Source organism: Pundamilia nyererei, unplaced genomic scaffold (genome assembly GCF_000239375.1).
Source record: "Pundamilia nyererei isolate P.nyererei 1_Seehausen unplaced genomic scaffold, PunNye1.0 scaffold00187, whole genome shotgun sequence".
Taxonomy (NCBI): domain Eukaryota; kingdom Metazoa; phylum Chordata; class Actinopteri; order Cichliformes; family Cichlidae; genus Pundamilia; species Pundamilia nyererei.
In genome coordinates this window covers 1,120,248-1,134,799 of record NW_005187588.1, presented here as the reverse complement: position 1 = coordinate 1,134,799, position 14,552 = coordinate 1,120,248, and the positions used below count along the sequence as shown (strand labels likewise).

The following is a 14,552-nucleotide window of genomic DNA, read 5'->3' as shown; positions in this document are numbered from 1 at the left end:
TTGAAGATCTAGAAGATCTTTTAACTATGTTTTATTTTAATAGAAAGAAAGATTTTTTACTTCACTCAAAAAGGTAGCATTTCGACAGTCTGTCATCATCCCCTCAAAATGTAAGTTGTAAATCTCAAATAACAATATACTGTAATAACACAGCTGCCCAACTGTGTTGTCTTAGTCCAAAGCGGGCTTTCTTGGCTTGAGTTGCTGATAAACACGTGTGTTTTCTTTGAACTCACTGATTTATTTGTTCATGCTGACCCGTGGTACACTCACACACTGTTTCTAGTGTTTAATGGTGCACAGTGGACAAACAAACAAAGTAACGAGGGATTTAACATTAACTGAAATCTGTAGGTCAGCCAGAGATGTGACGATGAATAACTTCGCGCTTGGTCACAAACATGCTCGACAGCGTGTGTTGGTGGAAAGGCCAAGATGTTAAGCCAGGTTGTCTTATGTTGTCTTGAAAACTGATGATCAAGATGTCATTAAGTATGACCGTGTCTTCCATCTGTACCAGCGATGTTCTTCCATGTTCTGAAAGAGAAGGTTTTGATGTTGCATGTAACCACAAAGTATGAATGTCAAGTCTTGATTGTTTGCTTGGCTGCTAAAAGACTGAAGAAGGTTAGAGGTTTTCTTGCTGCAACACAAACTCCTCTCCAGTCTCTCAAAGCAAGTGACCTTGCTTCTGCTTTATTTGGAAGTAGTTATGCTTGTAGTCGAGATTGACAGAGTTTGTAATCGGCAGTTTAATGACCGCTTATCGGGGGCTGACACAGTGAGTTTCAAGGAATACTTCTAAAGGAATGAGCAGCTATTTTGTAACTTGGAGTAAAGATTTGTTTAAGTCCAAGGATGGAGTCTGAATATCTCTCCATGGCTCTTTCCTTTGATGCACCCTCTGTAGCTTCAAATAAATGAAGCAGTTGCTGTTCATATTTAGTAAGCTGTTAGTCATAGCCTGGCTTAGAAAACATTGCAAAAATAAAACGCAAGTGTTAAATTAAAAAGTGCATCTGTGCATAGTAAGATCCTTGAACTCGGTTTAATCACATAGTTGTGTTTTTAAGGACACAGAAACAGTGGGTGTCTTCTGTTTCAGTAGTCAGTGGATTCTCTCTTGGGAAACATTCACAACTTGTATGAATCGTCATTTAGTGATTTGAATTCCAATCTATAAACCTTCATGTGTTGGCTTTCCTGTGGGTTTCTGTTGTGTGAAGTTTGATTAACGTTGTGCTGTTTCTGCTGATTTAGGATAAATAATTTTTTTTAAAATAGTGTTTACCTTTTTTGGCCTAATTTGGAGTGAAGATTAAATGCCACACCCTGATGCTACTCATACATGTTATGACTGCTTTCTGCACTTTACAGGGGCAAGATGACTAGTTCTCGTAGCTGCAAGCAACTATTAAAAATCTATGCACTGAGCGTTTATACACAGAACTGCGCTTTTTTACAGTCTGTGTACATTTTTAAAGACCATAACAATGATTAATAATAAAACCTGACAAAATCGACTCAATACTTTTTCTGCTTGTTTTATAGCAATAAAAAGGTTGGATTTAAAGATCACTTTAATAATATTATCAGCAAATAACTGAGATTATGTTTGGCTTAATTAGCACTTTCTTTAAATGTTCTACAATTTGTTCACAATGTGACAGCTTGCCGAAGTCTCAGGCTGAATAGAAAACTCTTGCTAAGCAGAGTTGTGCTGCAACCTGATACACCTGAATGAGAATCCTTCTCAGCTAGCTACTGAGAGCTCGGGCTGACATTAAACAACAGATCCAGCGGCCATTTTGAGTTCCTGCACTAAATCCAGGAGCAGTAAATGAGGCCGTGGGACGGGGGAGGGGGATAGTCGGCTCTGCGCAGTGTGCAGTAACACTGGAATGTGAAGCAAACCAATAATTGTTCTTGCAGTTTTCACTGCTCCACATATTTGTGAACGCTTTTTTAGGAGTTTTTTTTTCTGATTCTTCTTGTTTTTCAGGTCAGATCTTTTTTAGGCAATTGTATTGAAATGCTGCCTTACTTATTTTTAGAACAATAGGAAGGAAAACAGCAAGAAACATGCATGCTCATGTAAAAACAGAGTAGGGAAGGCCTAACATATTGAACGTGTGTACAAACATCTCACTGTGCTGCTCAGCATTAAAGCTGGAGCTGTATGCTCAGTCCACATTAGTCTTTGTGTTTTTCCATATACATGTGGCAGCCTGCTAAGCTTCAACATACACAAGGCTAAATGAGAGATTTTTGCAAGTTGAGGCTGTTTTCCCTCGGTTCTCTCTGCACCATGTGAGTACTGCAGTAGCAGTAAAGCTAACCAAGTTTACAGTGTGAAACTGACACGGCTTACTGCTCATTCCTGGTCGGAGTTTAAAGGTTTCTCATGTAGTAACCACTTTTTTTGTTGTGTTTTTGCACTGAAACCAGTATAAAGACATGGCTGTTTGAGGTTCCTACCATCTGAATGTCTGTTTTTGCTTTTTACCACTAGAAGCGACAGTCTGATCTTAGCAGCTGGGGGAAAAATAAGACCAAAAATATAACAAAACTGTCAGTGACTGCATGTTTTTGTTTTTTTCTTCTTACCTGTACATAATTATGTTTTGTTTTTTGGGTTTTTTTTAAGTTCAACCTTTCTGCAGTAAAACATCTTTTTCTGTCCATCATTCTGGCAAACCACTTTCCTGTTTTGCGTCCTTTTGTGTTAACCTTTTGTGTGTTTGTCACCACTTTGGCGACCTTCACCAGTTTGTCACCACTCTATTGGTGTTCTTCTTAAGCCTCTTGCTTGCAGATAACTGAATAATCACCCAAAATATAATTGTGATATTACGTTATTGTGTTTACCTTTGAGTAATTTTTGCCTTGTGAGTTACTGAATTTTGAAAAAAAAAAAATAGTTTCGAGTTTTGTCACGTCATAAATACTATTCCTAAAAAATTCCAAATTAAGGCAATTTCATTTGCTTTACCAGCACGAGTAAGCGAAAGCTGGTCACGACCGATAATTTTACACTGCAGAAACAAATGTAAGGAAGAAGCATCAGTCTTATCAAAATCCGGGATTTAGTGTCCTTAGTCTACTTTACTGTATGCTATTTTAAATCTGGATATAAATAAGTATGTTAAAAAATACAGTAATTGACATAATTGCACTTTTAGTTGATGCAATTCATATTGACCTGGAAAAATATATCACTTTGAAGCCAAAGAGACAGTTAGAGCTCAAGTTACTAAGACATTTGCTAACAAATTATTCTCATTTGTCCTTCAGGTTGTCGACAAGTCCTGTATTAAGTCCATTGTCAGGAACCCTTTGGCTTGAAGGTGAGTTCTAAATACTTTTTCTATGCTACTTAATATTATAACACATGAGTGTAAAAGAAGAAAATTACTGCAAGTAAAGTATCTCCTGCACACAGCTCAGGTTCATTTTTACTTCTGACACCCATAAAATGAAGGTAAAATCAACACATGCTTCCATGCATATAAAATAAGTAGACATGAAATGAATCCTTGTAGAATGTGACAACTAGCCTTAACAGTAAATTGTGCACAACAATCACAACTATACGGAAAGTCCTTCATGTTTTGCATAACCCTTTTGCTGCTGCCAGCACAGCCTGAATGGGTCCGTTCTGATTTGCTGACGAGGGAACCAATAGGAGGATGGGGGGATGGGAGGAAGGTTGAGCTGCTGCTGTTGTTAACTCGTGCCACTTCTGTTCTCAGGATTGGGGCTTAGGTAAACATGAAATCCGTAGTTTTTCAGAAAAGTGAGGTAGAGGGGATTTGCAGAAGCAAGTTTAGCTTTTCTGACTACCATGAAAAAAGGTTTCCTGGCTTACTGAGCTGCTTGTTGACTTAAGTCACTGTAGGACAGATGAAGCAATGTGTAATCAGATGGATGAGTGTGATTTGGCTTGGATGCTGAGTTAAATTTGTAGTAAAGGAACGGGCTGCTAAGGAACCATCAGTTTGGTGCAGAGACAGCTGTGACAGAAGAACCTTCCAGAAAGAAAAAGCTAATGCCAAAGAGCTCTGCAGTGTCCTCTAGTGTTTTCTCGGAAACGGTGCACCCAATACTGTGCAATGCGTAAAGATCAGAATCAGGAAAGGTTAATTAGCGGAAGACACTGTGCCATTAACTTTTACAGCTCTAGGTGTTGTCTGTTCTCATTAATCCCTTCTGAATGCATGTTATCTATTATCTCTACTCCACAGGCAAAGATGGAAGTTATTGTGACAGAAGAGAAGAAGAAGATTTTCCGCGCCAGGAAAACCATGAAGATCAGTGATAGACATCAGCTGGAGAACCTGCACAGCACTTTGCTCACTGTGGGTACAAGTTTGTCCAACCCATCTCCACCACCTCTGATGAATGGAACACATAAAGAGGACGGACAAAAAGTGGGCGACAAAGAGCAAAACAACATCCTGGACTTGAACACTCCCCAGACTACACCACCCGTCTCTCCGACCGCTCTGAGCTCTCCCACACCGTCCCTGTCCCTAAATTTGTCTCCTTCCCCTCCCTCTTCAAGTCCAAAAGGACTCGAAGAAATGACTGCTCCGAGATCACCAGTGGATCCTCTAAATTTTGAACTGAAAAAGGTAGAAGAAGATGAGAAGAAAGATGGCACACCATCATCATCAAGTGAACCTGTCACAGCTAGAACAGACTGCAAGGGACAACAGGAAAAAGACACTGAGGTGATCCCAGCTGAGGAAAAGAAGAAGGTAAATGCATGGAAACATGAACAAAACTGTCAGATACCTTTATATTTATTTTAAAAAATTAGTTTATACTGTAGTTCGTATTGCAAGTGGAGAGCCCGAAAAACGTTTAATTGGTTATCATTTTTAATTTTCTCAGGAGGACCACACTGTAGAAGAGGACCCAGCTGTAGATTTGGCAGTGGACCCACTGAAAGGTTTGGATACACCTGTGCCACCTGCAGTATCTGACTTCACAGAACCAATGGAAACAGATAGTGACACTACAAAGGAAATGGACACTGAGGCTTCCACAGCCAAAGTACCAGATGAAAAGCCTTCTTCTCCTAAATGTACCACTTCCGACTCTTCCTCATCTTCTTGCTCTATACCCAATCCAGCTTCTTCTTGTGCGGACCAAAAACAATCAGTGGAAATCAAAGATGACATAAAAGTAGAGACTGACAAAGCGGATGTGAAGAAAGGCTTGACGTGTGAGGAAAAGATGGAGGTGGGCTCTGTAAAAGTGGAGCCCAAAAAGGAAAAAACTAATGTGGGACAAGCCTCAAAGCCATCTCGACCATCGTCCACTCCACCATCTGATACAGGTATGAGATGGTGGATGTTGCAACGCAAAAAGCAATTATATACTACATGACATGTGAATAGGATAATGTAACACTGTACTCAAAACATAAATGATTTGATAAGATTTCAAGTCAGAATGCAGAATCCTTGCATACTTTACCATGGGATAAATCGGCTTCCTCTGATCCTGAAGGGAAAAGTTGGGTGGTTTCTTTTTCGGAAAATTGTCACAGGAAATTTATCATTTGAGGATTTTACTGCAATAAATTTCCTGGATGATATTGCAGTTTGATATGTGGAACTCTTTCGCAGTTCTTGGAGTTGGAGGAAGTTGTGCCTTTTTTCTGTGTGACTGCAGGAGTAGGAAAAGATTGCAGTTAGTACTCTATATTTGGTGTTGTTTTTACTTGAGGGTAGGGACTCATCCAGCACAAGAGGACCCTTTGTAAGTTTACAGGGATTCGTTTAGACTTCAGTTCATATGCTGATTGGTCAAACAAACAGAAGAAGAAAAAAACACCAGGTGTAAACACTGGAAAAATGTTAACCATGTAAACAACGGCTCTTATTGCTAGCTTGTAAAAAAGAAAACGGCGTCACAGAGTAAGGAACCACTGGTAAAGTCCATATGAATATGGACTCAGTTTATATTAGGACATGCCTTTGATTCAATTACTAACCTCTGATCAGCTTTTACATAACTTCAGCGTTCATAATGGCAGTATCAATAGAAACAGAAAATAAAGCCTTCAGAGGTATGCAGTTCTTTTTGAGGGCCCCGGGTCACTGAAAGGGAGACCCAACAAATGTTCTTATTGAAAGTAACTTACTGGTTCTGTGTTAAGTTTAAATATTTTGGTGTTTGTCTTTGTTTGCTAAGCAGTGAAAGAGGAGAGGAGCTCAACCTCGGGACTGAAACGCACTTTATCGGAGGGCTCTGAAAAAGATGGGCAAACTGTAAAAATAGAGGGTAAGAGGCCCAAGATGGACCGTGAGGAGTTGGAGGCCCAACTGGAACTTAAAATTACTACAAAAGCTGGCAGTCATCATAAACTCGGGAAGGTTTGTATTCGAGTATTCAGATATGCTTTTACTCTAATAGCTTTTAAACACTGGTTGCATTAAATCCATTCACACATACAGCATAATTGATGCCGACTTCATTTTTTTCACAGTGCTCTGTGGCCTTAATTATAATAATTTTGACTGATATAGCTGAGCTTGGATAAATATAAGTTTCTCTTCACCAATTTTCTTAACATTTCATCCCTTTCACCTCATTCTTCTTCGCAGATTGTGCAGCAGTTAGTGGAGGAGCGATTGAAGGTGTTGGAGCTCACCATTTTTGACAAACATTTCCAAGAGCTGAAGGACAGAGTAGACAAAATTGACTGCGCCACTAAACACCAAGCTGCCATTAACACACTCCAAGTGAGTGCAGGTTAACTTTTTATGTGAAATTAAATTTGTCCCATAAGGAGAACATGTTGGGCATTGGAAGATGCTCTGCTTCCATTTGACAAGTATCTAAAGTCTACTTGGTGTTTCTCTTCAGGCCAAGATTGCCCGACTATCAAAAAAGTTTGGAGAGGCTAATCAGGTATCGGAGAATAAAAGGAAACAGGAGGTAAGATGTTTTTTTGTAACTTGTTAAAATGTTTCCATTTGGCATGCAGGTGATGAAAAATGTTGAAACTTCTTATTTGTTTTCTACAGGCACTTGCTGCTGTTGCTGCTGCTACTGCTGCCAAAACGGCAGCGGTTACGAATAACCCTCAAGCTCAGCGGTAAGTGTTCAGGACTCATTTTCAGTCTAGATCCCTGTCAGCTATGCTTTGTATGTTAAGTCATGTATTTGAGAGGCAAATCTCCATGGCTTTTTTAAAAGACATTTTAGTCCCTTCAGTGGACGTTAACACCTTTTGACAGTCCACTTGTCAGTCTGATTTTGAGGTTTCAAAACTGACAGCATCAGTGTACTTAAACATGTAATCTTTGAATCATACAGCAGTTTGTGCATGATGATATTTTGTGTGAATATAATTTTGCTTTTGTATGAACGTGACAATACCGGACTAAAGCAAGTACTTACTACACACGAAACCGTTACACTGTGAATAGTTGACATTGTCCCGGGTTGCTAAGTGTAATCACTAGATTACAAACAAATGGACAGAATATCAATCTTTACGTCCTCTAAATCCATACTTTTTTGGAAACAAGAATCCATGTCCCTTGTTCGGTTTGTCAGGACCATCTTTTTGAAAGTCTTAATTTCGCTCCAAATATTTTTAAAGACTTGTTTGGAATAAACAAACACATGCCCCAGTGTGTGTTTTGCACCTGCAAAGTAACCCCACATGGGTCCAGGTCCTGAGTCTTGTGACGTTCTACAATATGAAGCCTGAGCGTTTCTTCAGGCAGTGCAGAGTGTAGTTAAAACTGCACCTCTCCTCCCAACAGCGTGCTCCGTCGACAGACAATAGAGCCGCAGCCTGAGGTGCCCAGAGAGGGATTGGTGCCCTCTGTTGATAAGACTCCGGCACTGTCTGTCAAGATGGAGGGAGAAGACGAGGAAATGGAGGAGGAAGAGGAAGCAGATATGTCCCGCCATGTTGCCATGGCGAGAAAGCTGGCAGAGTACAATGAAGGGAAATGCAGAGCAGACATTAAACTCCGCACGATTCCCTCGCACTTGGAAAACGTGCTCTACCACAACTGCAAGAGAAGCTCAGGGAACCCAAGACCTGACCGCTACGCCTCGTACATTTTCCGCTACTTAGTGCCATACGATGTCTACTGTGACTGGGTCGCAAAGGTCAACTATGTTGGATTATTGGGCAAAGAGGCCTTGCCCGTAAACTTGAGGAGGGCGATGAGGATGTACATTGAGCGTCGATTTCCTGTGCTGTCTTGTGAGAAGTGGAGAGAAATTCGAGACGTTATCAATGAAATACTGCGAGTAAAGAGAAGGCCGGAGTTTTTTCGAGAGTACGAGGAAAGAACTGGCATGTCGTTTTGACGCTTGAACGCCACAGGAACTGAAGCATACTGGGACAATTGTCATTATTCGTGGTAGAACATATATAAACATTTTGTCAAAATATCACCCTCCAGTCACTTAGATCTTTGTAGGTGTTCTTAAAAATTATCATGTTGAAAAGGATATTAATCTCTGCTGACAGACTTTGTGAAGTTGGCACCATGCTTGAAGAGAGCGAACTGCAGTTAAATACCGATGAATGATTTTGTGAAAACTCGGACACACGCTTTAAGTTTGATTCTCGTTCCTACCACAAAGATGACTGTGTTACATGGAATAAATCTAAATGTCAACACCTTACCTCATTCACTCTTCATCCTGTAAAGGACATAAGCAACTTCAAGTGTCAACAACTCTAAGTATCAGCAATCTTTCTAAACAGGCCAGGCTGGACTTCCATGGAGGTAAAGCAGACATCCACAACTGTTTCTTCATCCAGCACAGCAGGTGAGTAACAAAGATCTGTCTTTAATTTTTTTATGGTAAATGTTGTGTACGTTTTGTTTGTTTGTTCTTTGACAGAATTAATGGCTTCTTGTGGGAGTTTTGAAACTTTAGCTTTTTTCTTCATGTGGGTTTGCATGTTGTTCGTTCTTTGTGTGTACTTGAAGCCTGACCAGTGTTGGATATTTGGGACCTATTCCCAGGTTTTAGGTAGTACAAATTCAGGTATTGGTGTATTGGCTAAACAATAAATGAAAATGGGATCCAGTGCAAGCTGTGACAGATAAAGCTAGGATTTGACACAACAATGCAGTCATTTCAGAACAGTTTAGAGTGATCTTCAAATAATAGCCAAAGTATACTATATCCCTAATGCATACTTACACAGTTAAACAAATGGCACATTAGACTTGTCCTTATCTATTTACTTTCTAGCAACAGAAAGTTGCTTTTGTCTGCTTCGTTATTTATGAGCGGCTTCCACAGCAGAGATCCCTGCATGTTTGATTTGGCAGATTTCTTTATGGCAGATCTGATAGTTTACTTCACAAACCTAACTGTTGTGTTATTTTGAAGACATGGCTCAACTTTGCACCATAGTTTGCTCAGTTCTGACGCATACTCTGCTGCATGTGCTGCAAATAGCGGTGAGGCTTTTGTAAACAGCAGAGTCAAAGCCTCTTTTTTTATTCTTTATTTTTTGTTTTTTTCTTCAGGAAAGTGTTATAGTTATTATAGTTCTGTATTTTCTAATTAGTTTTTATTTTTCTTTCATTTTAACCTTTTGTTTAAAATTCCATCTAGTTAGTTTGTTTTAGTATTTATTTGTTTTACACTTAGTTTGGATCTTTATAATTATTTATGTCCGAGACAAGATTTAAGAAAATCAGTACAGCAGTTAGAATCAAAAAAACACTGAACTTTCTGAAAATGGATACAATTTTTACCAAACATTATAAGTACTAAACTTTCTCCTACACTCTTTATTTTATTTTGATTAGTTTTCACATTTTTTTTTGGAGAAGTCTTGTTTTTATTTAGTTTTCACAATACACCGAAACCTTCAGAAATAAGAAAACAGTCGACTTCTTAGTAAGTGTTTACAATGTAGCCAATTATATATAGGAAAAAAATATTGCCTAGTTTTAATTTTCAGCAATGTTAATTGAGTTTGGTTACAGAAACACCGCGAAAGTGAGCGTATCAAACTTCTGGCTGCTCTTTAATGTTTATTCCTGTTAAGAAGCCATGTTTGTAATTGGAAGTTTATTGACCATGACAGAATTACAGAAAATAGGTCATCTTACCTTTCATGTTTTCCAGGAGCAGAGTGGAAAAGTGTCATTGAATTTGTCTGCATGTTGTATTTTTGCATAGATGTCTCAAAATCTTTTGTCCATGTCATGCTGGGATGGGTTTTTAACTGCCATCACCTTTACTAGCAATTAACAAATGATTGACAGTCTTTTGAGCAAAAGTGTACCCTGTGCAGATATTTTCAAGTCTCTTCTAACAAGTCTCTTTCCCCCCCAGTAGTTCCAGTTCCTACCGCAACCCATGCCGCAGCTTCAGCCCCTGCTGCAGCTTCAGCTCCAACTCCCACCTCCACTTCAACTGCCATGGTTCAGCAGACCCCTATCCTCCAGCTGATCACTTCCACCTCTAATCCCACCTCCACCTTGGCCACTGGCAGTACCACCCAGAGTCAAACGGGCACCCTCCTCTTGAAGACTGCCCCTGGGAGTAGCATGATGGCTACAGGCCAGCCGCTTCTCATCCAGTTGCCTTTATCAGTGAATGGCCAGGCAGGGACACTGGTCAACATCCCCGTCTCGTCTTTGTCTGCAGCCAGCTCACTGAACAAGTCCAAAACCACTGCTTCTACCGCCACGTTTATACTCAAGCCTGCACCTGTCACGACCACAGCCACAGCCTCGGCACCAGCCGTGGCCACTGTCCCAGCCCTCCATGGCTCCAGTGCCCAGATGTCCTCTGGCCAGATCTCTCTTGCTCGTGCTGTGTATCAAGGCGGTGCAAGTGGAATAACTACACCCCATGCTGGGGTATCTGTGACCACGGCCAGGACACCAGCTCAGTCTGTCTCTGTAGTCGGGGCCATGTCTTCAGTCTCTTCACCTACAACATCTGGGCCAGCAGCAACCGGATCCACTGCTCCAGGACCTCCACAGGGGATGTCTTTGACATCAAAGACAGGTGAGGATGACTGAAGAGCACGGAGGTGCTGCTGACATTTCATTTTCCTTAACTTGGTATAGAGCTGGGCGATATGAGATTTTTTCATATCACGATATGTTTTTTTCATTTCAGGCGATAACGATATCTATCACGATATAAGCCAAATAACTATATTTGTAAGATTTAAATGTGCCGTTGCTCACAAGTAAAATGTGAAATAATCAGCAGCTTGTTTTTATTTAAATATTTATTTCCCATAATAAGTTCAACAGGGTAGATGTACTTAAGGAACATGAGACTTTTTCAGATAAATAAAGGCAAATATTGCAAACTACACAAAAGGCAGCCGCTAAAGCGTTTAAGTTTCAAAATAGAACAAACGAAACAGACTACTAAATTGTCAATTCCACTTAGAAACAAAATATTAATTCTAAAAATAAATCTTAGTTTGTTTTACAGAAGAACAGACAAAACTGACTAACTTTTGTCAATATCAAATAAACTGAGAACTAAAAGGAAATTCTCAATCTCTCCTTGTTGTATAGCTTAGCTTTTCAAACAGTTTTAACAGTTACTTTAGTCTGACAAAAGCCGAATGACGAATTAGCGCTTCCAGTCAGACACTGAGGCTACGTCCACACGTACACGGGTATTTTTGAAAACGGAGATTTTCCGTTTTCGTTTTAAAAAATAATCCCGTCCACACATAAAGGCAGAAATGAAGGAAAACGCTGCTATGAACATGCCAAAGCAGCAGGTGGCGCTAGATTCCTAACCGTGCAGAAATGTTGGCCAATCAGAAGTCTAGAAGCCTCGGTGGGAAAAAGTAAACAAAGCTGGGGCATAGAAGCAGAACCGAGTCGTATGTGTGGACGGACAGTAACTGTGTGTATATGTAAGCATTTAAACACTGCAGAGAGTAGAATTAACAGTAACAGTATTGTAGAAATTCGTTTCACCGAAACAATAATGTGGCGCACAGTGTGACGCATGCACCAGTTTATTGTATTTCCAGACTTGCTTTCGGCACAATTTACAGTGCACGCTACTCTGTTTTTTGTCAGACTTGAAATAGCCGAAATACCTTCACACTACGGAACTTCTATGGCTCTTCCGTTCGACAATCTCTCCGGCATTGGAACCATCATCTGTTTTCTCTTCGGTCACGCTCGGTTGATTTTTCTAGTCGGCACACTCATTTCCTCCATTACGCACTGGCTCCATTACGCGCTGGCTGCTTCCCAAACAAACACACGTGCGGCTTGGCACTTGTGCTGTACGTAACAAGTCACGCGACGTGACGCTGCGGCTGTGATTGGTTCGGCTCTGCGCTACTTAATTTGGATTGTGACTTTTTTTTTTTTTTTTTTTTAGAGGACAAGAGCGGCGAGGTCTATCGCGATAGCTTAATTTCTCTATCGAGTAAAAGTTATATCGCGATACATATCGTTATCGTTCTATCGCCCAGCTCTAACTTGGTACTAAATTTAGATTGTTTTGTATTTCTCAGACAACCAAGTTACAGTAACCGCTGCATCTAAAGCAGCTGCACCAGCGGCACGACCCAAAGGCTCCGTAATTGACCTCACCGAGGACGATGATGATGTCCAAGGTTAGAGTTGGCGAACTTTTTGTTTTGTTTTTACTTCCCCTAATATATGTTATTAAGGCTAATTATGTTATGTTTTATGGTTTTCAGTGACTGGAGTGAAGAATGCTACTGTTACAACTCCCTCACCGAGCCCACGCACTAACCCAGTCATCAGCATCCACAACAGTAAGAGCACCAAATTACACTAAACAAATTTTATCACTCTGGCAAATTATAAAGTATCTAGTAATTTAGGCAGATGCCTATGCATATGTATCCTGTGCTTTAATTCTAACTTATACATATAATCTGAGTTTCTTGTTTTGTTTGCTTTTGTTTTTGTTTTCAGATACAGGAGCAAGAGCATCCCCTCTAAGCAATCAGAACAGTTCTGGCAATCCTCAGTTGACAGTACATCACCGCCCCCCAGTGGTGGTGAGCTTTTAGAACTGGATTCTAAATATTTCTCACACATGCACTTCACTACTTTTCTGTTCTGTAACTTCAATGTTTAAGTCTTGGTGAATTGTTATTTTAACATGATTTGCTGATGGTTGGTTTCTAAAGCTATTATTAGATTTTTCTCTGTTGAAAACTACAGCTGTTAGCTGTTTTGGGAGTTATCCAAGCACGAATGATCCTTTTGCCACAACTAAAAGGAAAGAACAAGCTGTGACACCAGATTTCTTTTTTTGCAGGATACTCCATTAAAATCCCGCAGTGTAACCACTACTACTACACCAACTCGAGGCTCCAGCATGGCGCTTCCACCGCTCCCTCCTGCACCCGCACCATCACGCTTACCCCCAGAGGCTGAACGGACCTCACCTCCTCAACAACCTCAGCTAAAGCTGGTGCAGAGTCAGACTGGTATAGTGCTCTCCTGGTGTGTTGGAGAAGTTGATCGGACCTGCGCAGCTGTAGAAAGCTATCACCTTTATGCCTTTCATCAAGATAACTCTAACAGCAATGCATCTCAGCAGCACTGGAAGAAAATTGGGGAGGTGAAGGCCCTTCCACTGCCTATGGCCTGTACGCTGACCCAGTTCCAGTCTGGCTCCACGTATCACTTTGCTGTTCGAGCCAAAGATGTATATGGGCGCTTTGGCTCTTTCTGCGAACCTCAGTGCACAAATGTCATCAGTTCCAGCTCTAGTTGAACCGTTACAGAAAAGACATAGCATTTTGCCTTTGATAGTTTATGACTTTTCACCTGTTTTGTGTTAGGAACTGAAATATTGTACGCTGGACAAAAACAAACACCTGTAAATGTCTTCCCATATAACAACTGGGCAACAAACTGACTTGGAGAGTTCAAGTGGCAAACAGTTGGTTTTGTCTGACTCATCATATGTAATGTGTTTTTTGTGACTTAAGCTGTTGTGTATATAAGTTGAAAAAGTTTGCCCCTCCTGCCAGATCAGGTATTTGTGTTGTTCGCTCCTGATCTTCAGACCCAGATCTTTTTTTTTCTTTTTTTTTTTTCTTCCTCTTTTACTTGACAGGATTTTTTTTTCCATGTAAACTAAATTGCACAGAAATGTATAAATGTGTGGTAGAAACAGAATGATAACTTTTGTAAGTTTTGTCTGGCAACCAGACTTTCACAAGCATAATAAAGAGGTTTTATTAAAGTCAGCGACAGGTTAAATATTCTGTATTTAATGCCATAGCACTCCTCTGCAGTTAGACTTTAGTCACCTAGGCCTAGAGAGCCTGGATGACTCCTTTGTAGTTCCCATAGGATTGGCAAGTTGTTCATAGAGGTTTGTGGGTGATGCTAGGTGAAATCTGTTTCAAAGAGTGCTGCATCCACAACGTTCTTGTGATTGCCCAATTTGTGCAGACAAATCGTCACCGACACAGTGGCGACTGCCAGCAACCACTCACCAGCTGGTTGTGGGATACATACTTTTCCTAAACAACCTGGGGTTGCCAGTGGATCACTGACTGA

General features: G+C 40.4%; 1 protein-coding gene across 1 annotated transcript in view; it reads left to right on the top strand.

Annotated features, from left to right (window-relative positions):
* atf7ip (activating transcription factor 7 interacting protein) overlaps positions 1 to 14,107 on the top strand; it is a 31,092-nt gene extending 16,985 nt beyond the window's left edge. The window contains exons 2-15 of the mRNA XM_013914342.1: positions 3,295 to 3,347; positions 4,245 to 4,760; positions 4,897 to 4,954; positions 5,138 to 5,344; positions 6,205 to 6,386; positions 6,618 to 6,755; positions 6,880 to 6,951; positions 7,041 to 7,111; positions 8,750 to 8,814; positions 10,345 to 11,025; positions 12,518 to 12,619; positions 12,707 to 12,784; positions 12,948 to 13,033; positions 13,297 to 14,107. Of these exons, the coding sequence (XP_013769796.1) occupies positions 4,251 to 4,760; positions 4,897 to 4,954; positions 5,138 to 5,344; positions 6,205 to 6,386; positions 6,618 to 6,755; positions 6,880 to 6,951; positions 7,041 to 7,111; positions 8,750 to 8,814; positions 10,345 to 11,025; positions 12,518 to 12,619; positions 12,707 to 12,784; positions 12,948 to 13,033; positions 13,297 to 13,758 (2,712 nt within the window). The 5' untranslated portion in view covers positions 3,295 to 3,347; positions 4,245 to 4,250 and the 3' untranslated portion in view covers positions 13,759 to 14,107. The remainder of the gene's footprint in view (positions 1 to 3,294; positions 3,348 to 4,244; positions 4,761 to 4,896; positions 4,955 to 5,137; positions 5,345 to 6,204; positions 6,387 to 6,617; positions 6,756 to 6,879; positions 6,952 to 7,040; positions 7,112 to 8,749; positions 8,815 to 10,344; positions 11,026 to 12,517; positions 12,620 to 12,706; positions 12,785 to 12,947; positions 13,034 to 13,296) is intronic.
* Positions 14,108 to 14,552: the final 445 nt, after the last annotated feature.